The sequence below is a fragment of the Equus asinus genome, chromosome 5 (assembly GCF_041296235.1).
Source record: "Equus asinus isolate D_3611 breed Donkey chromosome 5, EquAss-T2T_v2, whole genome shotgun sequence".
Lineage (NCBI taxonomy): Eukaryota > Metazoa > Chordata > Mammalia > Perissodactyla > Equidae > Equus > Equus asinus.
Window position 1 is genome coordinate 89,576,915 of NC_091794.1, and position 23,602 is coordinate 89,600,516.

Consider the following 23,602-nt stretch of genomic DNA (forward strand, 5'->3'; position numbering starts at 1 on the left):
GGGGAGTTGAGACAGTGAGTACAGGCAACTCTTTCAGGAGTTTTGCTGTAAAGGGGAGTAGAGAAATGGTGTAGGATCAAGAGAGGGTTGGTTTTTGTTTGCATGCTTTTTAAGATGGGAGAAATAACAGCATGTATGATGACAGGAATAATCCTGTAAAGAGGAAAGACAGAATTGGGGGGGGGGGGCGGAGAGAACCGCTAAAGCTACGCTCTTAAACAGACAAGAGGCGATGGGATCCAGTGCAACGTATGGGGGTAGCATTTGAGGCAGTAAAACCAGTGGAAGCCTCCTCTTCCGGAAAGTCCCCCTCTCTCTCACAATTCAGTCTCCCTCCTCCAGGCTGTCTCCGGATTTCTCCCGACCGCTTCCAGCTCGCGTTGTTCTGAGTTGGGCGGCCAAGAGTTGAGGGAATTGAATGTGTCTGTCTTCCCAGTATCCTGAGAGCCCTTCCAAAGGCTGCGTCGAAGACATCTCTGAATTTTTCTCCATACACCTCCAAACTCTGGCCCAGAGCCCCGCAGTCTGCGCTTGTTGAATTAGCCAAAGGGGACCCCAAGCAGCGGCTACGCCGCTGGTTTCACAAAGGGGGGCGGTCCTATCCCTGCGCTCCGGGATCCAGACGTTCGAGCTCCGGCCCGGCTCCCTGCCCTCCTCCCCTCTGCTCCCTGTTCGCCACCGCCCCAACCAGGGGGCCGACCGTGGCCCACAGCGGCCACCGTATCGGATGTCAGGTGATACCTATAAAGATTCGAGGTTGGAGGGGGTGGGGATAACGCTTGGGGGTGGGCCTGAGGACAGAAGTGAGTAGGGATTGGACAGAGCGTTCAGGGGCGGAGCTTAAGGGCAAACTCTGGAAGACCGGACCGAGCTCTGGGAGGCGGGGCCTAATGATGGAGCGGGGCGGGGATTGGGCTGAGGGCGGTGTCGGCGCCAGGATTGGGCCGAGCGCTCCGGGGCGGTGCTTGAGGGGGAGGTGCCGTGTCGGAAGTCAAAGTTCAGTAAATAGTGGTGATGTCATGCAGGCAAGATGGCGGAAGGGTGAGCCCGTCATCTAGCTCTCGGGCGTTGAGGCCTGAATTCTCCAAGGGTTGGGGTGTTGGGCCAGGGTCCCCGTGGGACACAGGGGGCCAGCGCGGGCGTGGACGGAGCTGAAAAGGCGGGGTGGGGCCGCAGTGTGAGCGGGTGGGGAAGCGGTCTGGGAAACCTCGGCCCCGCGGGCCACATCAGAGGGGGAAACTGAGACCCGATCGTTGCGCGGGCAGGAGTCACACCGCAGAGCCGCCAGATGTGTCTGTCTTCCACAGGGAGGACGTGGGATGGTGGCGGAGCTGGCTGCAGCAGAGCTACCAGGCAGTCAAGGAGAAGGTAAGCCGGGCCGGCGCCCTTCCTCCGCAGGGCCCCGCGCCGCCTCACTGCAGCCTGGTGTGAGCTGCCCCGCCCGACCTGTGTGGGCGCCGGGCCTCAGGGATGAGGCCGCCCCTATCCGTCTACAGGAGGACAGACCCCGACTCAGACCGGTGTGACACTAGCCACAGTGAAATAAAGATTGTTTTAAAGGCCGGAGCGACCCTTTCTTAGGAATCCGTAGGAAAGAGCACAGCTTCATAGAAGAGAGAACATTTGACCTAGGCCTTGAAGAAAAAGAATTCTAGCAATAGAAACTTACTCCTATAGTCATTCAAATATTAGAGTGTGTGTCACAGCCAGCGCTCTCTGCCAGGTCCTGAGGATACAGAAATTAGCCAGACAGATGCCATCCTGGGACTCACAAAGCTCACAGTCTAGGAGGGAGACAGCAGTCCCTGTGGGATGAGTGAGGCTTGGCTCTTCCAGTGCACAATGCCATTGTCTGTCTCTCTTTCATTCCATGCTAGTTTGTGAAAACCAGCCCAGCGGAATTCTGGAAAAAAGTCAATTACTGTTTACCTCAAGCAACTGGGGTGAGTTCTGCTTCAGGGCGGACGCCACCAGGCTTCTGACCTCAGTTAAATCAGTCCTCTATTCTGGGAGCGTTTTTATTCCTCCTCCCACCTGCATGCTCCTGAACAGCCTCAGCTCCAGCCCAGCAAATCTGAGACTGTCCCGAGCTGTTTATGTGGTTGATGAGGACTAAGAGAGAGAATCTCACACTGAGGTTTAATAGAAAAGACTCCACAGTAGCTTGCTGCCTGTTGAACAGTCTCCTAGAAGGAGAGTCTGACATTCATTCAGCAAGCGTTGTGTGAGGGCCTGCTGTGTGTTTCCCTCAAGGTTGGATTTACCATAACTCATGAAAAATAGATAGTTGGTTAGCCTTCCGTCTTTGTTCTTGGGGGAACTCCCATTGTGAAGCAGGGGTACAGGTGTTGTTTCTGCTTTTGACAATTCCCCATTCAGAAAGAAGGCTTAATTTCCCTCTCTTAGCTTCTTACTCTTACCTGAATCCAGGCTTGTTATATAACCTCTCTAGGCCTCAGTTCCTCGTCTGTAAAATGGGAATACTAATAACACCTGCCTGATGGTATCGTTGTGAGGATTAAATGATAACATATGTAAAGCACCAAGAACAATACCTAGCACACAGTAAGTAGTATATAAGCATTAGCTATTTTTATTAAGTGCTGAAGATGATGGAGAAACCTTATAAGCACCACCAGTCCACTTTTCTTTCCATTTTTTTCTTGGTCTTTCAGTGCTTCCCTGGCCTTGCCTCCTTCCCTTCCCATCCTGGCTCCGTTTGGGCCAGTCAGTTCCCAGCACCTTCGATTCCCCTGCACCCTTAGCATACAGTGCCCCAGAAACTACAGCTCTGAGACGGTGCTAGAGTCTGCCTTCCTGTGCTCCTTACCCCCTCCTATAGTGTGTGTGTGTGTGTGTGTTTGTTTGTGTTTGTTCACAGACACTGGTGGAGAAAGTCACATTGCTCTTTGGCCCCACTACAGCCTCCCCAGCCTTGTCTGGGCCTGAGCATCCCCCAACAAGCTTTTTGTCTCTAATTTGCTTCTCTTCCCCTTGCCTTCAGAAACTCCCCAATCCTAACTTTTCCCTCCAGTCCCCTGTTCGGCCACTTCCTGTTTTACTTCCAGGAGACAAATTCACCTCCTGCTTTTTAAAATTTGAAGTCAACAGCATGATCTCTCTTCTTCCCCATCCCTGAAGCCACCACATCTAAACTTATCTCTATGCACAGTCAGCTTCACCTACCACTTGCCAGATCCAGTGGGTGGTTCTCAGCCCTTATCTTCCTGGACCTTTCGGCTGCATTTGACACTAGTGATCACTCCCTCTTTCTTGAAACTCTACTCCCTTGGTTTCTGTGACATGAGTCTCTCTCAGTTCTCCATGTACTTCTCCTTCCCTGACTGTTTCATGAGTTCCTCTTCCTCTTTCTGCCCCTTAAGGGTGACATTTGAGGGGCCTTGCCTTCAGCCCACCGCTCTGTTCACTTTGCAAACTTCCTGGAGGACCTTCTCCACTTTTATGTTAGGATGACTTAATCCTTTTCTCTGAGCTTTAGTCTTTGAGAATAGCTCCTGCTGGACAACTGTCCCGGATATCCCACAGTTACCACAGATTCAACGTGACCAACGTTCTTGTCATCTTTTCTCTCAACCCACTGCCCCTTCAGCATTTTCTCTCAGCTGGCAGCACTGCATCTGCCCAGTCACCTGTTTTAGTAGCCAGTGGCTCTTCCTTGACTCTTTTCTTGCCCTCTGACTCACATCTACTCACATCCACCTTTTTTGCCCAATCTTTCTTGAACCAGCGCCTTCCTTTCATCCTTATCAGCACTGCCCTTATCACATTTTGTTTTCTTTCCTGTGCTATTGCAAGAGCCTCTGGACCAGTCTTCCTCCCACTTGTAATCTTGTCATTCTTGTCACTCCATCCTCCATGGCAGTCACTGGAGTGACCTATCAGAAATGCAAATCTCATCATGCCCCACCTTCTTCAGGCCTTTGGTGGCTCCTCATGGTTGTGGAGCCACCCTCTGCAACCTCTCCAGCTTTATCCTCCAGCACTTGTGCCTCACCTTTTATATTCCATAGGACTGAAATGCTTGTAGGCCTCGGTAAACCCCATGCCTCATCATGCCCAGCTTCCTTAGCTGACTCCTGCTCATTCTTTAGAATGCAGTCCAGGCCCCCCCTCACCAAGTCTTTCCGTCCTCCCCATAATACACTGGTCCCCACTCTGCCCTTGAACATCAGCGCTATTATGTGAGCATTTTCCCCAGTAGACTGTGACTTTCTTGAGGGCAAGCACCATGGCTGTTCATATTTGTCCCCCCAGAGCTCACAGTCTAGTGAGGGAGACAACCATTCATCAAATAATCATGCAAATGGTATGTAATTAAAATTGCCCTGGTACATGTAAATTTAACAAGCAAACATTTTCTGAGCACCTACTTTATGCCAGGTGCTCTGTCAGACACTGGGAAAGCATCAGTGAACAAACACATGGGCTCTGTGTTCATGGAACTCACAGATCGTCCAGGAGGATAGACATAGAACGGGTAATCGTGAGTCCGAAGTATGGTAAATGTTAAGGGAGAACGCGCAGGTGCCCTGAGAACATGAAGCAAGGGAGCCTGTTGGTGACATCAGGGAAGCTTCTCCAGGGAAGTGACAGTTAAGTGTAGATCCGAAGGCAGAACAGGAGTTAACGAGATGAAAGGGTTCATTCATTGTGTTTGCTCGCTTGTTTGTTTGGAAGAGTTTGAACTGTATGTCAAGGAGAAGAAATTATGTATAAAGACAGCCTTCGGTTGGGAAGATGCTAGAGCATTTGAGGAACTTGAGAAAGGCCAGCTGGAGCTCAGCGAGGGGTGCAGTGTTAGGGGATGAGACACTCCCAGACGTGAGATTACATAGGCCCTGTAAGTGCCTGGTAGAGATTTTATGCTTGCTCATAGGATACTGTATAACCACAGAAGAGTGTAAAGCAGGGCTAACATGGTCTGCCCTGACTTACAAAGCTTCCACTGGTGTCAAGAGGAGAACGTAGTAGAGGTATCTGATGCAACCTTGGAGGAGTCCAGAGGAAAGAGTAGCTTGGCCTGAACTAAGGTGATGGCAGTGTGGATGGAGAAAGCAAATTAATAAATGACCCCTCCAGCCCAGTTAAGGAGTCCTGAGTCTGAAATGGAGGCATGAGTCCCACCCTGAGAGAAGCCTCTGGCTGATTGATGAGACTGTCCCATTCAGAGACTTCCCAGGCTGATAAAAACTAGGCAGGCCCTTCCCCAAAGAAGAAAACCACCAGAAAACCCAAAAACATGTTTTAAAAAAATGCAGGTGATTATCCCTTTGTAAAATGAGAGGGCTTGCAGGGGTGAACAGAGAGATAGTCCAGGAAGGTGTCCTAGAGTGGGTGAAGATAGGGCCAGACTTAGACAAGAGCTGAGGGCCTGCTCTCTCAATCTTGGTCTGAGTGCAGAGTGAGAAGAGATTGGTCCAAAAGAAGCAAATATCGGTTCTGTCCAGAGGAGCTCTGTGGATGAATAGAACCCTGGAATGATGGAACCAGGAAGCCCTCAGAGAATCCGGTCCAGTATTTGTCTTAACACCCCCTTTGTGGAATGTCAAAATCACATACCTTTTTATTGGTACTCAATTCTGAAGAATTACTCATAAAAGCATTCTAAACTATTGCTGTTACTGATGTAACATGTTCATTAAAACCTTGAGACAAATAATTTCATATACTGCCTCATATTTCAACGGAATTTCCTTGAAGCAAAAAAAGTAAAAATAGAAGTGCTTTCTTTAGATAAAAAATCACACGTTTTTTTCATGTTATTTGAAGTTTGAAACCAGTATCATGACTTAAAGCATATCAAAGCAGTATATCAAAGCCTGCTTTATTTTCAGACTGTATGTGCCCTCTTCCCTGGTCTGCTCTTGAGAACCGCTGAGCTAGTCCACCTCCCTCATTGTGTAGAAGAAAGCCAGGGCCTTCACCAGAGCTACTCATGGCCACATAGCTTGTCCCTAAGTGTCTGGGCTGAGACTCAGTCCCTGTGCTTCTGCGGCAGGAAGTTCTGTGCTCTCTGCTGTCAGGTAACCCCAGGTTGTAGAATGGAGACAAGTAAGCACTGTCTTCTGAGCCGAGGCTTCTGTCACTTGAGTTTTCCATGTGTCTGTCTGGTACTGAAGAAGCACAGGGAACGGGAACAAAGGGTGGTGGAGCCAGCTGGCGCTGTCATCCCTCTGTCTTCCCGTAGTCCTCCGAAGCCTTGGAGTTCATGAAGCGGGACCTGACAGAGTTTACCCAGGTGGTGCAGCATGACACAGCCTGCACCATTGCAGCTACCGCCAGTGTGGTCAAGGAGAAGCTAGCTGTGAGTACTCCCACACCCTCCAAGTGACTGTCCCTCGCAACCTGACCTGCCCTGGAACCGTGGGGGGTGCTCCCAACCATTCTTCAGTTAGGTGATTGTTTTCCCCATAGGCTCCCGTTTTGAAAGAATTGTGTTTGTCAAGCAAACAAACTACATATATTTAGTAATAATGAGCTTTCCCACTTCTATATTGTTTTAGCAGATGTTTTCCTATTAGCAAAGTCATTCAATGTAGACAGTTTAGAAAGTACAGATAAGTAAAAGAAAGAAAGACAGACCTAGAGACACCCGTAATTCCATCTCCCACAGATAACTACTGTTAATGTTTGGAGAGTATATCCCATATGTACACTTTCTTTTTCAAAACTGGAATCAACTGAATACCTACTTTGTAACCTACTTTTTGACTTAATCATTGCCAACCTCGTTCTCCAGCATCATAAATAGCATGGTATTCTGTTATGTGGATTTAACCAGTTCCTAGTTTCCTATTTTGGTTTTTTCCAGTATTGTAAACAGAACTACAGTGAACATTGTGATTACTAAATCTTCGCCCTTAATTTTTTTTTTTAATAATAAAATATTGAGAGGGATGATAGGGTGAGTGCAGTTTTAGGCCTTTTAATATCTATTGCAAAACTACCCTCCAGAAAGGTTGTGTCAACTTAGATTGTTATGGCCCTGTTTTTATTAATCAGAGCTGGATAATGGAATCTGCTCGTGAGAGAGGAGTTCGATTCTAAAGTCAGTGTGGAGAGTGAAAATTGTGTGTGGTCAGAGATAGCCCTGGAGGTCTCCAGTTTCCGATGAAGTGCAGTTTACTGATTGTGTATTACAGCTTCTGCTTTAGAATGGGAACAGATTGCAGTTTCTTCATTTGATCACCAGCTAAATCAATTGCCTTGTGATTAGAGGTCATGATATAAAAGACATGTTTTGGAGTTTTTTTAGCCAAGCTTCTTTGGTTGAATCTTCGTATTAAATGCTGTCTGCCTGCTAACGACAGCTACTGATGAGTATGAATGACAAATAGCAATCCTGCTGAACTGCTTAAGTCCAGCCAGTAGCACAGACACCACTTGTCTCTTTCATTTGTTTGTTCCTTTTTTTCATTCAACAAATATGATTATATACCTGTGCCAGCATGTGCCAGGCGATATGACAGGTTCTAGGTTTAAAATGCCTGGGCAGCCTAATCAGGAGTAAATATTACAGTTTTCCATGAGGCTTTTAGAACCTAGCCCTGTCTCTCAGCATCCCATCCCAGCTTGCTTGAGGGCATTCTGACCAGTGTGGCTCAAGCTTGATGTCCCACTTGCCCCTTCTAGGGGGTCCATGCATTGGCCCTCAGCTGGTCCCAGGTTTGCCTCTAGGCAGGGCCAGCTTTTCTCATCCTGCCCATATTTCTCCACTGTTTCGTACAAAATACTCTACTTCCTGAGCAATGATGATGAAATTATAATAATATAATACTGCTGTTTATTAAATGTTTGCTACATACCAGGCATTGTACATGCCTTATCTCTTTTAATCTTCACAGCAGCCCTCTGAAGGAAGTAGATTTATCCACATTTTACAGATAAGGAGACTGAGACTCAAGGTTTAGGTCTCATAACCAACAAGTAGAAGAGTTGGCATTCAAATCCAAGTTTGACTCCAAAGCTAGTACCTTTCCCATCATTCTACCCATGGGTCCTCTTCCTCACTGAATGTCTATGACATGGATCCTCTCCTGTCAATTTTCGATCAACCTGACTGGCCTTGAAATTTTGATGCAACAGCGAGTTAGGGAGCTCTGCTCTGACACACAGGCCTGCTTTGGCCCTGTTCTGCACCCCATCTTGGGGATGGGGACCCTGGCTGCCTCCCTCGCCTTCTCTGGCCGGAGAGATGGGGTGAGAGGTCGTGAGCACTTCTCCGGTCCCCACAAGCACAGTACATTTTTGCCTCTGATGATACTTCACCCATCCATCCCCCACACCCCTAGATTGCAGCCCGCTTCTGGGCTGCTTGCTTCCTCTGCTGGCTTCTCTCTGCAGACTGAAGGCTCCTCAGGAGCAACAGAGAAAATGAAGAAGGGGTTGTCTGACTTCCTAGGGGTGATCTCCGATGCCTTTGCTCCCTCACCGGACAAAACCATCGACTGCGATGTCATCACCCTGATGGGCACGCCTTCTGGCACAGCTGAGCCCTATGATGGCACCAAGGTATGCACCAGCAATTCACTACATGCTTAACAGCACTGGGCTCTAGCTTCTAACCTGTACTCACAAAAGCAAGACATGTTCAGGCTAAAAAGTAAATATAGGTACATAACTCAATTGGAGAATACCAATAAGCAGGAAGATAAGTATTTCTAGGCTCATAATCCCATCACTCAAAGAGAACCACTGATTTCTTGGTGTATAACCTTCCATTTCTTTTTGTTTGCAAACATTGGTAGAGAGAGTTTGGGTTTTTTCTTTTTAACAAAAAAGGCACTTTATACATGGGAGTTTGTACCTGCTTTAAAAAAAATTTAGCCATAAACTATTACCATCTTTCCTAGGCGTCACGCTTTTTAATGTCTTTAGATTCTTACAAGTGAATACAGCATAATTTATTCAGTCATTTCCCTAGGGTCGCACATTTGGCTTCCTTTCAGCTTTTAACCATAATAGGGAATGCTGCAGGGAGCATCTTACCGGCATGATCTTCTCCACATTTGGGTTATTTAAGACTAATTTCCAATAAAAATAAATGTGTGGAGGGAGAATGTCTTCAAAGCACTGAAATCAACAACAATGGTAGTATATTTCTACCGCGTTTTATTTTCCCATCGTTACTTCTCGTATTTCATGGAGTGTTTTCTCCTAAATTCACAGTTGGGCCTTCTTCGTAGCATTTTACCATACTGAATTTCCATTCCAAGTGTACTGATTTTTCAAGCCTGTTTTTCAGCACTAGTGTTAGCACTACCATTTAATGAACATTTGAGTGGAATTGTGAACATTTTTAAATTATAGAATTTTAAATTATAACAGTCAGTCACCACAACCACTTGCTGAAGTCCTGATGCAGACACCCGCCGCTACTTCACGTAATGCTGAGGCGGAAAGGTGGGCCTTTCTGTTTACCGGCTGAAGTTTGCCTCCTGTGGCCCTAATGGGAACACAGCTTACAGTTCACTTGGCAGATTGAGTATGAAATTAAGAAATTTTTTTTTTTTTAAAGATTTTATTTTTCCTTTTTCCCCCCAAAGCCCCCTGGTACATAGTTGTATATTTTTAGTTGTGGGTCCTGAAATTAAGAAATTCTTGATGAATGGTTTTAATTTGGGGGAGTTACATTATTTCAAAATTTGACCATAAATTTGGGCTTTACTAATATCCTTACACTAACATGTTTCACATTTCACATAATTCAAAAGCATTTTATACATTTAATTTTTTAGCCTGCTTACACAGTTCCCAGAGATGGAATACTGGGTGAAAGACCATTTTTCTGGGAGCTGCAGTTTTGGACTCCTAGCCCAGTGCTCTACTCCCTAGCCACAGTGTTAATTGGCAAGTGCTCTGTGGCTGTGGTAGCCAACAGGAAAGAAGCTCGGTTGTGGTTGATTGGGTACTCTGGCAGACAGGGGGTGCTTTCTATGCCCAGCACCCCAGAATTTCTGTTCCCTTCTCTATTTCTTATAGGCTCGCCTCTACAGCCTGCAGTCAGACCCAGCAACCTACTGCAATGAACCAGATGGTGAGGGGGTAGCAGTGAGGGGGTGGACTATAGGGCAGGGAGACCAAGGGGGTCTGGGCTGTGCACCCTGTTTGTCTCTGGCAGCAGTGGCCAGGTACCCCGTGTAGAGGGACCAAAGTGGGGCTAGTGTGTACCTTACATCTGGTGGGATAGCTTGATGGTCCCTTTTGCTCCCTGAACCCGGACTGTCTTCATCCCCGTCTGCAGAGGCTTTGCTCCATCCCCACCCCTCAGCCTCAGCTCGGGCTCCCTCTCAGCCCTGTTGCCCTGCCTCCCTTCCCTTCAGCACCTGTTTGCTATGTGTCTGCCATGCATCAAGCCCTGGTCTGGGAACTGGAGATCAGAAATTAGTCAAACCCTCAACCTGGTCCAAACCTCCAAGAACCTGCTATTAGGAGAGAGAAACAGGAAACAGTGAATAAAGCAAAGCTAGTAGAGATGGAGCGACTGCTTCCACAGAAAGATGGGAGCAGTGGGAACCCAGAGAGAGAGCCCCCAGCCTGGGAAACCTAGGCTGGGACACTTGAATTGAGGTTTTAAAGATGAATTAGAAGTAAACTCGTTCTACTTTTAGAAGTAGGGGAATGGTGTTCAAGCATGGCAACAGGGCATTTGAAGGTCCAGAGGGGACAGGGAACACCTAGCACCTGAGAAGGCTGGATTGAAAGGTGCGTGTGGGGGCTGAAGGCAGTGAGAGCTGCCGGTGGGAGCCAGATTAAGCAGTTTGAATTGTGTCCTAAAAGGCTCAAAGTAGTGGTTAACAGTTTTTTTAGTCACAAAGGCCTTTAAAAATGACGAGCCCTTTCTCCAAAAAGTTTTATGTGCAGTATGGGAATTCGTTGACCCTTTGCAGCCCATCTTTGGACCCTAGCTTAAAAAGCCTTCCCATAGAGAACTATTGAAAGAGCCTCTGGCATGGTTGTGAAGGGTGAAATAGAGAGGGAGAGACAGAAGACAAGAAGACCAGTTAGGAGGCTTGATAGGAATCTGCGTGTCAGAGGTAAGGCCAACACCTAGGAAGTGGCGGGTGGAATGACGAGAAAGGTGTGCATGGAAGAGACACTGAGGAAGTGGAATCCAGAGTGATTGGATAAAGGAGGAGTCTAGGATGGCCCCCAGGTTTCCAGTGGATAACTGGGTGGGACAGGTTGGGGAGAGAAGAAAATGGGCACACATTGGGTTTCCAGCACCTGTGCAGGTGGACATGTCCAGGGGACACCTGGACCTCTGGATCTAGAGCCCAGAAAGGGAGCCTGAACTGCAAAGACAGACTGAGGAATCGTCAGTGGGACGGAGAGGTTGAGACTCGTGGTTTAGTGGAAGTTATCCTGGGAGAAAACAGAGAATGAGAAGAGAGAAGTAAAGGAAAGCAAAAAGAGGACCCCATTGAAGACTCAGATGGAACAACTAGGGAAGTGGGAGGAAAATCACAAAAGAGTGAGAAGCCAGGAGAGAAGATGGCTTCAGAGCTCGGCAGTGGCTCCCAAGGGTCAGAAACTGGAGAATGGTTACATGACAGAGGACAGAGAAGTAGCCATCAGATCTGGCAACATGGTGTCACTGATGGCCTGTGAACAGCTGTTTCAGAGAGGAGGGCATTCAGAAGCCAGGTGCAGTGGGCTGAAAAGCAGGCAGGCACAAGAAAGAATGGAGACTGCAGCGCCTTCAGGAGATCACTTACATGCTGTTCCCTGGTATCAGTGAGGCCAACCCACCCCTTCACCCTGCCTGACCTCCCACCTTAGGCCAAATGGTTTTGAAAAAAACCTTAAGCTTTCCTTATTGTCCATGTCCAGGATTAGGTGTGTTTTCTGTAGGCCCAGTTCTTTCCCTGGACCCAGGGAACTGACCATCGATGTCTGTCCCTCTGCAGGGCCCCCGGAACTGTTTGATGCCTGGCTTTCCCAGTTCTGCTTGGAGGAGAAGAAGGGGGAGATCTCAGAGCTCCTTGTAGGCAGCCCCTCCATCCGGGCCCTCTACACCAAGATGGTGAGGGCTCAGCTGGCAGGACCTCAGCCAGCTCCTGCCTTGAGGTGTCGGGAAGTGGGAGGGACATGTCCAGAGTCACTTAGTAGTCAGCTGGTCCTAGAGAGCAGTGAGGGACCCTGTAGAGCCAGACCAGCCAGGTCCTGAGCCAAGAATCTACTTGGGGGGATGCTGATTCCCCAGGCTTCTGGCAGTCATGGCAGAAATAGAAGGGCCAGCAAAGCCTGATGGGAGTTCTTTTCTCCTTCCTTGGCCAAGCTGGGCCAGGAAGGTGGGTTTAGGGGGATGGAAGTGCTCCAAAAATCACTGCTTGGCCACTTACCACATCTGAAATCCAGAGCAGCTGGGAGCAGGCTGATAAGGCTGGGGACGCAGACCCCGTACAACCACTCCCAAAGTCTCATCTCCGCTGTCCCCTCCCTCCAGGTCCCTGCAGCTGTTTCCCATTCAGAATTCTGGCATCGATATTTCTATAAAGTCCATCAACTAGAGCAGGTATGCTGGCCTAGCCCACGGAGGTACTCCACTCAGCCCTGGGGGAAGTAAGGAAGGCTGGATTTTGTTGAGGGAAGAAGGGGCACAGAGTACTACGAGTTCTGGGGTCAGGACAAGGGTCTTGGAAGAGGGTGCCTTGACTGCTCCTGGCCTCTGCTCCCCTACACTTAGGAGCAGGCCCGGAGGGATGCCCTGAAGCAGCGGGCAGAACAGAGCATCTCTGAAGAGCCTGGCTGGGAGGAGGAGGAAGGTAAGAGGTATTGAGAGGTGATGGGCAAGTAACAGGTCCTGCTTGTGGGGGAACTATCTGGGCCACTCTCTCTGAGCCTGGCGAGACTAGGCACCCCAGGGAAGAGTAGGGAATGAGGACAGTGTTTGTGCATGCTGAGGATGGGCTGAGCTAACAATGAGATGTTTCCCAAGGCTGGTGGAATCCCAGGTTTAGGTACAGAAATCACATGTGTCAGTTGCAGCAGATTTCCCTACCAGCCCATGGACCAGCTACTTCACACTCACCCAGGACGCTTATTGAAATGCCAGATTCCCTTCCCCTACTTCCCAATAAGACTTTGGGGATGTGGCCGAACTTGTATTTTTAACAAGCTACCCTCATAATGTTAATGCTTAGCCAGGTTTGAGAACCACTGGCGTAGGGAGGGAGCTGAGCATCCCCTACCGGGATCCTCAGCTGTTCTGCCTCAGCTTAGGACTGTGTGTTGGAGCCTGCATGATAGAATATTAACACAGTTATTAAATCCTTGTATTATATCCCCAACCTGTACGAAAAGCTTTACATGTATAGTCCTTACCACAACTCCATTATCCCTCATTACAAATTGAAGCAGGTGAGTTAAAGAAAAGTTAAGTACCTTGCCCAAGATCATACACCTAGAATGTAGCAGAGCCTGACCTGAACCGTCTTGAGCTGTGTTGCTACAAGCCTAATGCCCACCAGACGTGTGCTAGGCCCCACAGGTAGGAGAGACTTTAACCAACAGGGAGTATCTGCAGAAGAACCATGATGGGGTGGGGGTGGGGAAACTGGCACCCTTTAGTCTGGATCAGACTAAACTTGGGCAGGAACCTGAGGTTTGTCTTCAGAGAGCTCCAGGGTTGTCTTGGGGCTGACCAGGTACACTGCCCTCTTTCCCTGCCTTTCTGTCTTTACAGAGGAGCTTGTGGGCATTTCACCCACATCTCCAAAAGAGGCAAAGGTCCCTGTGGCCAAAACTTCCACATCCCTTGAAGGAGGACCTGGCCCCCGGAGTCCTTGTGAAAATAATCTGGTGACCCCAGCTGAGCCTCCAACAGAAGTGACTCCATCGGAGAGCAGTGAGAGCATCTCCCTCGTGACACAGATTGCCAAACCTGCCACTGCACCTGAGGCACCAGTGCTGCCCAAGGACCTGTCCCAAAAGCTGCTAGAGGCATCTTTGGAGGAACAGGGCCTGGCCGTGGATGTGGGCGAGACTGGACCCCCACCCCTAGCTCAGTCCAAACCCCACACCCCTGCTAGCCGCCCCACCGGCCCAGAGCCCCGCCCTCCAGCCAGAGTAGAGACTCTGAGGGAGGAGGTACTCACAGACTTACGGGTTTTTGAGCTGAACTCGGACAGTGGGAAGTCTACACCCTCCAACAATGGAAAGAAAGGTAAGTCGACGCCAAAGCCGGGGAGTGTGTGGGGGTAGGGCAGGTGAGCGTTGCCACCTCACAAGGCGCACTTGTCTCCTTGTCCCTTGTGGGGATCCTAGGAGCCGGTAGCCTTCATTTGTGATACTGGTGGTGATGCTAACAGTTGCTGTATATTGAGTATTTATTACTATATTTCATCAATTCTAAGATGCACATATTCTCTGAAATAAGGATGCATCTTACAATTGTTGGGGTCTTAAATTCAACAAAATAAGGTTTACATGAGGTCCTTAACTAAGTATGCTATATTGCATTTAATTTCTCACTTACATCTCACAACCCAGTGAGGTCGGTATTACTGTCCTCATTTTACAGATGAAGAAAGTGAGGCTCAGAAATGTTAAGTAACTTGCTCAAATTCACACAGCCAGGAAGTAGCAGGCCTAGATTCAGACCCCGTTCTGTCTGACTCGAAGCCCATGCTCTTAACTACCACACTGCCAATTTCTATCCTTTTGGACAATTCAACCTTATCCTGGGTTGGGAATCCCTGATATTGATTGATGTGAAGGGTCTTCTTCCCTAGGTGATCTCAGGAAAGTCATTTAGCTTCCCTAAGCCTTCATTAATTATTATTATGAAATACATAAACAAAATGTGTACAGTTTAGAGAAGAATAAAGTGAACACTCATGAACTTGCTGTGACCCAGCTTAAGTAATAGAGCTTTAGTTTCCGATCTGTACAATGAAATTTTAGACTGGAGATTCTTTGACTTTAGGTCAAAGGGAAACCTCTCTAACTCCTGGAATTAAAGGACAATGATAGCTCTGGTGTCAGCTTTTTTGCCACATTCAGAATACCCCTCCAGAGATAGCCAAGTGTCACCCTCAACCCCTCACACACACATGTATCCTGTCTTTGCTAACACTTGGTACCAGTTAGCCACAAAGCTTGCCCAGCTGGTGAGCCCTGGCCTGCTGGTGCAGTGAGGGACTGGTTTGCTGCAGTGGGTGGGAATCAGGCCCCACCCCACCTCTGCCCTGCTCCCTGATGGAAACTGCAGGGTTTCCAGTTTCCAACACAGTGCTTTCCTTCTGACTCTGATTCAGTGAGGTCATCCATTGAGCTCCTACCTACTCTTTATGAGACACTGAGGAGGGAGGGGCAAAAGCTGCAGTCTTTATGATGAAGCATGAAGCAGTATGAGACAGGCCTGGTACAGAGTTGTTCAGAGAAAGAAGGGATCTCTGGGCATCAGCGGGTATTTCACCGCTGGAGGAGACAGGCGTTGTGTAGGAGAGCTGGAAAGTTTGGGGCAGATGTGGGGAAGTAATAGTTCAGGCTGAGGAGGCCTACAAAGTCCAGATAGCAGAGGGCATGGGGCACATTCAAGGGGGGAGGACTAAAGCCCACTTTTCTGTACTGTCTCCCAGGAGAGGGAAGAATAAGAAGGGTGGACGGGTTGGCTCAGAAATAGAACTTAAGAACTTAAAGTCTTCAGCTGGATTCAGAAGGTTGGACTTGGTGCCATAAGCAGCAGAGCATGGAGGTGAAGGGCTCAGGCTCTGGAGTTTGGTCACTTCTGGGTTCAAATCTCAACTTTGTTCATAAGCCATGTAACTTCGGAAAAGTTACCGATCTTCTCTAAGCCTCCATTGACTCCTCTATAAATTGAGCATAATTGTTTCATGATAGATCCTCAATCAGGGAAGGGATTTGAGTAGAGCCCCGCTTTGGGGAAATGATGATGATAAGAAGTACCATTCTCTTGAGCACTTTATATCTATATAGCTCTGTGCTAAGCACCTGATATGCATATCACTCAATCCTTACCAAAGCCCTATGAAATCTATGTGATTTTCCCCATTTTTTTATGGTAGGAAACTGACTCACCCAATGAGTATTTAGAAAAGTATGAAATGGTCCCTTAGGAGAGCGGAAGAGTATGTGATGGACCCGACAGGTGGTGTGGGGTTGCCTAAGGGCCCGTTTGAAGAAGTGGTCATGGATCTTGAGACCAGTCAGCGCTGTTGTGCTTTTGTCCTGCCACATTCAGCTGCTCAGTCGCAGGCACAGAGCAGGTGGGGAGTTGGATTTAACCAGGGTTCAAGTTTAGCCAGGTGGAATCAATGGAAGAAAAGAAGAGAGTCCAAGTATATGCAAGAAGTGATCAGAATGATGACTCATGGACTCTGAGCTGGGTAAGGGAGGAAATGACAGTGAAACTGTTGGAGGGAATTATAGAATTATAAGTTCCATTTGGAATTGGGCTACTAAAGAGCATGATCCAAAAACATGAATGGTGGGTGGAGACTGGATGAAGAGATTATGGGGAGATGCAGCATAAGCTCTTAACCACTCTGCTACTGGCGGGTATGCAGGAGGAGGGGCTGGGGATTCAATGCAGAAGATCTGCCAGAAGTAGCTGTAGTCACTTAGGCAGGGGGAAGCCAGGGTTTGGGACTAGGGAGGGAAAGTGGGAACTGAGTAGAGGGAATAAATCCTAAAAGGAAGAATGGAGGCTTGGGGATAGAGTGACTCCTTTTTCTTCTTATGTCCACATCCTAGGATGACAGGAGGGAGGCTTGGTCTCTGGGTACAGCAGAGTCTCTTGGGGTGGCCTAGCCACAGGGTTTCCCAGGTCCCAGGGTCCGTGTCAATGTAGAGCTGCTTCCCACCTGCATTTTGTCCCTAGGTCCATTTGATCTAAGGGACTGGACTTACCTTGCTCTGGTTCCCTCAGCAGGGAGTGGGGAGGGGTGATTGGCATGAGCCTATGGCCTGTGGCCTGGAAGGAGCCCTGAGCTTAAGGCCCCACTTCACCACTGACTGACTGGGAGTGGCTTATGCCTCCATATCTTCTCTGGGGAAGGAGAGATCCAATTAAACAGAAAATGAGCTGTGAGTGACAGCAGTGTGAGGTTAGTAATCACCTAAAAACCCTCCTTTCTTTAGAAAGAAAAACAGTAAAACTCCATCATGAAGTCTTAAATTGTTGTGTAGGTCAGTTCTCTGCCACGTGCACAGTATAATGGAGATCTTAATACACTCGTTGTGTGACAAGATGGTGGGAGGAGGCAGACAGCGGAGAAAGCCCAGATTCACATCTCTGCCACTTGAAACCTTTATTTCCTCATCAGTAAATTGGGACTTTTAATACCCACCCCAGAGGGTGGATGTGAAATGCTCCAAAAATGTTAGCTGATACTCTGTTTTCTACCCCGAAAGGGTCTGTTCTAGTGTTTAAGCCTAAAGACGTGAGCTTCAAATCCCTAGAGGGCAACCTAAGGTTAGGGGAAGCTGTCATGGCCATGGCCACAGCTCTGAAGTGAGGAATCAGCCAGGAGTCTGGCTTCTAACCCACAGGAAGCCTGCACTGATGGCCAGGTGCATGCCACCCAAGTGTCCTGAAGGCACAGGGAGATTTAGATGTGGAGTCAGAAGAACTGGGTCTTGGTTTCAGGTCTGCCCCTGACTAGCGGTGGGAGAATGTGCAAAATGCTTAACTCTGAGATGAGGCCTTTAACTGCTCCATTTATTAAATGTCCACTATGTATATATATTACAGGCACTTGACATTGATACCTCTAATCTTAACATTGTGTGTCTCTCAAACTGCAGGCCAGCTACACAGAATCACCCAGGTACTGTTTATAATGCAGAGTTCTGGGCCACCACCTAGACCTGCTGAATCTGAATGAGGGGATTGGGGAAGCAGGAACCTGCATTCTAATAAGCTCCTCCCATAGACTGAAGCCCAGAGTAACCTGCCCAAGACTACACAATAGATAAAAGAGTAGCGGTTCTACCCAGGTTGGCTTGGCTCCAGAGACATGCTCTTACCACACTGCTTGTGGCCAGCTAGGTGGCTAGGAAGAGAGAATAGTGCAAGACCCCCTATAAGGAACATAGGGCCGGAGCTTGGGGGTAGATCTTAGAGCCTGGGCCCTGGTGAGGAGCAAGCTGGACAAGAAGAAACAAGGAGGTGGTTACAGGTCATGCCACTGGGGATCAGGGGCCTACTCTTTTTAAAAGTGCTTTGAAACAGGATTACAGGACCGGCCCCATGGTGTAGTGGTCAAGTTTGTGCGCTCTGCTTCAGTGGCCCAGGTTCGCAGGTTTGGATCCCAGACATGGACCTACACCACTTGTCAGCCATGCTGTGATGGCAACCCACGTATAAAGTGGAGGAAGATTGGCACAGATGTTAGCTCAGGGCATCTCTTCCTGAGCAAAAAAAAAAAAAAAATGATTACAAAGTAATATGTGTTCATTTTAGGAAAAAAACACCAAGAAAAATTACCCTGTGACCTCATCACCTAGAGATAACTATTGTTAGTATTTTGCTCATCTTTCCTTTGTGTGTGCATGCATCTGTGAGCATATTTTTAAAATGGAATCATACTGCGTAAACTTTTTTTAAAAGGAACTATTTTTGTAGTTTTCTTCTTAGTAATAACTTTCACATGTACATTTTGCCCTAGAGAGGGGGTTGTCAAACTTTAGCAGGCCTCAGAATCACCTTGAGCAGGGACTGGTGAACATTTTCTCTAGAGGGCCAGATCACAGATATTTTAGGCTTTTTGGAGCATACAGTCTCTGTCCCAACTACTCAGCTCTGCTGTTGTAGCATGAAAGCAGCCACAGACAATCTGCAGAAAAATGGCCATGGCTGTGTTCCAAAATTTTATTTCCAAAAACAGGCAGTAGGCCGGATTTGGTCCACAGGCCATAGTTTGCCATCCTGGTTTAGAGAAAGGGGCCATGAATATTTACTGAGTACAAACTGCGTGTTCTAGTCACTTGGAATACATAAGAAAACTGAACAAAAATCCCTGCCCCTGGGGAGCTCACATTCTAGCTCCTCTATTATTAGACAGTAAGTATATTAAACCTGATTATGTAATATGCTAGAAAGCGATAACTACAATGGAAAAAAGAACAGCTAGAGCAGAGTGAGGGGGAGGGGCTGCAATTTAAAATAGGATGGTCAGGGTAGGCCACATTTAGGTGGTGAGATTTGAGCAAAGGCGTGAAGGAAGTGAGGAACGTGGCCTGTGGATATCTGAGGAAGAGAGTTCCAGGTACAGGGGACAGCCCGTGCAAAGGCCCTAAGGTGGGGATGTGCCTGGTGTGTTTCAGGAGTAGCAAGATCACTGTAGGTAGAATGGGATGAGTGAGGAGGAAGAGGTCCATTGTTTATTCCTTCTAGAAGATGTCTGTGGCTCCCAGGGAGTCTCTGGGCCGAAGTGCTCCTCCACTATTCAGTAACTTGCTTTTTCTCATTTAATAGTTTAAGACTATTTTGTCACATACATAGATGTTCTACAGCCTAACCTTTAAAAGCCACATAATGTTCCATCATCTGACTACACCAGTTAGTTATTTTTGTAATTCCCTATCAGTGGACTTTCAGGTGGTTTTTTAAGTTTTCATCACTATAGCAGCACTATAGTGAACATCCTTTTGGCTGAATTTTTCACTGAAGCCAGGACTTTTCCTTAGAATGGATTCTTAAAAGTGGGATTGTTGAGCCAGAGTGAAAGCATAATGTAAAGACTTTTGATGTGTATTTGTCAGGCCCTTTTAAAGAGTGTTATCTCAGGGCCGGCCCAGTGGCACAGTGGTTAAGTTCATGCCTTGGCAGTCTGGGGTTCGCAGGTTTGGATCCCAGGCACGGACCTACATACCTCTCATCAAGCTATGCTGTGGCGGTGTCCCACATACAAAATAGAGGAAGACTGGCAACAGATGTTAGCTCAGGGCCAATCTGCCTCACCAAAAAAAAAAGTGTCATCCTCCCCAGCTACAACCTCTTTACGTACCCCTTCGTGCCTTTCACACTGTGGATCATGGTTCCAGGCTCAAGCACGGACATCAGCGAGGACTGGGAGAAGGACTTCGACTTGGACATGACTGAAGAAGAAGTGCAGATGGCACTTTCCAAAGTGGACGCCTCCGGTGAGGTGAGCAGGCCTGGTGGCCACAGGGAAGCAAGCCCAGTGATCCCAGGGTCTTAGGACTCTCTCCACCAAGCCCAGTGTCCCATCCGAGTGCATCTCTGCTCCTGTCTAAGGTGGCAGGCTGCAGAAGGGAGCTGGGGCTTCCCACTCAGGCCCGGAACAGTTGTCATCAGCAGGCTCTGCTTCCCCTCAGTTGCAGGGTGGATGGATGGGAGAGTTCTTGACATTAGCTCCGTGTCAAAATCACCTGAGGAACTACTAAAAAATGTAGACACCACACCCTTCCCCAGATCTTCTGACTCATGGTCCTCAGCTGTGTGATCTGAGCAGATTCCTGGCCTTGGAGACAAAAGACATGTGATCTAGGGCAAGTCACTTAACCTGAGCTTCTGTTTCACCATCTAAAACATGACATTGCTCATTCTAAGCTGTGATGGACAGTGCATGTAGACACGTCAGGCATAGTGCCTGGGGCTCGGAGCACTCACAGGTGTTACTGAAACCACCACAGAACCCAGTCTAGTTGTAAGCTCAGAGGCCTTCTGACTCTTCTTCTTCACTACCTCTCAGAATCAAGAATGGGTCATTTTGAATGAGAGACTGGAAAACACACTCTCACAGCTAATAAGTGACAGGACTGAGGCTTCAGCCCAGACATCTGAATCAAATCAGGGTTACCTCCACTGTCACACAAGAGCCCCATGATTCCTTCCATCATGTAGCTCATGAACCTGCTATAAAGAGGTGAACAGATAAGAGACAGGAAGGGCCTCGTTTTTCATACTGGGAAACTGAAGCCTGAGGGGAACTGGAGACCTATGCAAGAGTATTTTGCACCTGTGACCTCACGATACCCAGGGCAAAGAAGGCCCATAGCATCGTATCATACCATAGGGACATGATGGCTTTTTTGTCTTTGTGGCCCTCTTGAAAACCTGACATACAGTATACCCAAAAAGAGTTATTCTATAACCCTTGATATCAGGGATCAGCTGACAGCAGGCCAAGAGAAAGTTCCCTGGGGAGACCCTGGGGGTTATGGTGCTGGAGCCCTTAGTGAAGATGCTGTGAGCACCTGCAATTCAGTGCCACACTTGCTTCTGATCACTGCGCTGCTCTCAAGTCCTCTGCCTCAGAACCATGTTCTTGCCTGCTCAGCAGGAGACAGGCTCTCCTGAAGGGATTGACTGACTGACTTGGTTCCTGTAGTAAGGCATCCCCTTGTAGCGTCCAGTGTTGGTTGGTGGAAGCATTTCCTTTGAGACTGCCGTGATCGGAGCAGCAGACCACCCCTTAGGCAGACACATTCTTTAAGACTAGAGGTTCACTCTCATAGGGGGCAGGGTATGTCCACAGTGCTAAGAGGGGTTGGGAGAGCTCTCTGGAAATGGAGGCAACAAGGGGAGTTTGGGTCTGGGCTGGACTCAGAGGAGTAAATATGTGTTTGTGCTCTCCATTATCCCCTCCCATTTGCAGCTGGAAGATGTAGAGTGGGAGGACTGGGAATGAGGGGAGCCAGAGCAAGCAGCTCCCCCACCACAGCAACTCCCACCTCCCTTGCTTGTCTCAGCCCAGCCCTGGAAGACACTGACTGAGAATGTCCCCCCAAATGGCCTCTGTCAACCAGAGCTCTGGGCACAGAATCTGGGTTGCTCCTTGCTGGCCCTTTGGGCCTCTGTTCCTGTCTGAGAACGGGCTCACTAAATCCAAACCAGGAACTCTGACTTGTGCCAACTATAGGATGACCTAAGGGGGAGGAAACCTACCCCCCTCACCAGAAGAGCCTACACATCTCTACTGAACACCCACTGTTCCTGGGGACTCTTGCTGGGAAGTCCCAAGGGATAGCTCTAGCCCTTCTGCCTGTGTAGACGGAAGCTAAACCACCAGTCTCTTGGGGGAAGCTGAAACAACCCACACTGTCTACCCATAAGCAGACAAGGAAGGCCATGCCACCTGCCCTTGGCTAGACAGGGATGGCGAGCACATTTTGGTTCTTACCCAGCGAATAAGAGGCACTTGTCTCTGGGAAATTTGCCTCTCTTGGGAATCCTCCCCTCCCAGGCATTGTCCATTCCTGGAAAGGTTCCTTGTGGTTCAGAATCTAGAGACCAAACCCTGAGTTCCCACCTCCTTCCTTTCATCTGGCCCAGGCTGTTACGTCCCCAACGCCTTTCCCAGGGCTTCTTCCTCCACCCAAGTCCTTAGCCCAGCTGTGCCACCTGCAAGAGTCTGCTCTTGCATTTCTCCCCCTCCCCAAGAAGGGAGGGGGCCACTTCAGGCCCTTCTCTGCGTTGCCTGGCGGGATACCTTGTCCAACCAGCTACCCACCTCGACTCCCCTGTAGCTTAGGACACAAGCCAGCTACCAGCGGTACAGAGCAGTGATCAAAGCTGAGTACTTACAACTCTGGTAAGCCCAACTTCCCCGCCTCAGCCCTTCTGCAGCTTGAAGGGGTACGCTGGGGGCGGACTTCTCGAGACTTTCCTCAGGCTTCTGCAAAAGCTCTTCTTCCTGAAGACAGATCCAGTCTGTGTGGCTCTCACCCTCCTCTCTGGTAAAGCTGCACCTCTCTTGGGGAATGAGGGGCTGCAGGAATCCCTGGAGACCCTGGTGCTTCACGATGCTGCTCTGGTGACTCTTGTACATAATCTGGTGTGTTCACCCATGATTGAAAGGGATGGTGGGCAGGGACGCCGAAAGAGTGGTGGTCACCTCCACTTCAAACCTTCAGTGAGGGGGTGGGATGGAGAGAATGCTGAATCTTTTTTTGACGGGATGGGGTTTTTCTCTTTGTAATTCTTTAGTTTAATTAACCTTTTGGTTGTTTGTGCAATATTATATATTTTAAATTATAATGCATCTCCCCAGAGTATTTTGTAGCCGGGAAAAGAAAAAAGGAAAAAAAAAAAAAGATTCTAACAGCTGTTAGTTTTGTAATTAAAAAAGAAAGAGCAAAGAACTTTGTCCTGAACCTTTTCCAGACTTGCCGTTAACAGCATTAAAGAGATTCAACAGAAGCCGGAAGGTGTCTGGGGGTCTGTTCTTGTCCCCCACGGCAGCTGCCCTGGAGGCAGGCAGGGTGCACACCATGTGCAGGGTGGCTTCCCGCTTGGAGCCTGGGGGAGGGGCGGTTGGGGGGTAGCCTGGGTCCTGAGGAAGTCCCTTGTCTTTATCCCAGACTCAGCTTGGCCTTTGGGATGAGGAAGGGACAGGGCCTCCAACAGGCCTCTCACCAAGATAAGGAGTCAAGAGACCATTTCTGCATTCCCAACACTTCTGCTTTTATTTGGAAAGGAAGTTGCAACAACAGTGGTTCCAATTGCTGTTGGTTATTTTTCTCCTCTCCTCCTCTCCTCCCCACGTGTGTGTATGATTCTGGGGTCTATTTTTAATTAACTTTAGTTAAACACCTGTATGAAAATCACTTGTCAGCTGTAATAAAAGGGAAGTCTGAATGAGGCCCT

The 23,602-nt window shown here is 48.4% G+C and overlaps 1 protein-coding gene across 16 annotated transcripts; it reads left to right on the forward strand.

Annotated features, from left to right (window-relative positions):
• Positions 1–893: 893 nt before the first annotated feature.
• BSDC1 (BSD domain containing 1) lies at positions 894–23,597 on the forward strand. 16 transcript variants are annotated; one of them, XM_044770263.2, is made up of 12 exons: positions 987–1,041; positions 1,308–1,368; positions 1,878–1,943; positions 6,209–6,325; positions 8,365–8,532; positions 10,003–10,057; positions 11,931–12,046; positions 12,470–12,538; positions 12,710–12,788; positions 13,709–14,188; positions 20,035–20,138; positions 23,317–23,597. In XM_044770263.2, exons 1-12 carry the CDS (start codon positions 1,031–1,033, stop codon positions 23,377–23,379), a joined length of 1,389 nt encoding a protein of 462 aa, XP_044626198.2. In that variant the 5' UTR covers positions 987–1,030; the 3' UTR covers positions 23,380–23,597. The 16 variants fall into 16 exon arrangements, with proteins under 16 accessions (XP_070366548.1, XP_014693395.3, XP_070366543.1 ...); XM_044770262.2 differs by lacking the exon at positions 23,317–23,597 and adding an exon at positions 20,329–23,155; XM_044770264.2 differs by lacking the exon at positions 23,317–23,597 and adding an exon at positions 21,612–23,155.
• Positions 23,598–23,602: the final 5 nt, after the last annotated feature.

Bases quoted from the DNA above. Each gene is read 5' to 3' on its own strand.
- BSDC1 (XM_044770259.2), top strand. The intron at 1,944-6,208 runs GTGAGTTCTGCT...GTCTTCCCGTAG, and splicing joins GTTTACCTCAAGCAACTGGG to TCCTCCGAAGCCTTGGAGTT. The intron at 12,047-12,469 runs GTGAGGGCTCAG...CCCTCCCTCCAG, and splicing joins GGGCCCTCTACACCAAGATG to GTCCCTGCAGCTGTTTCCCA.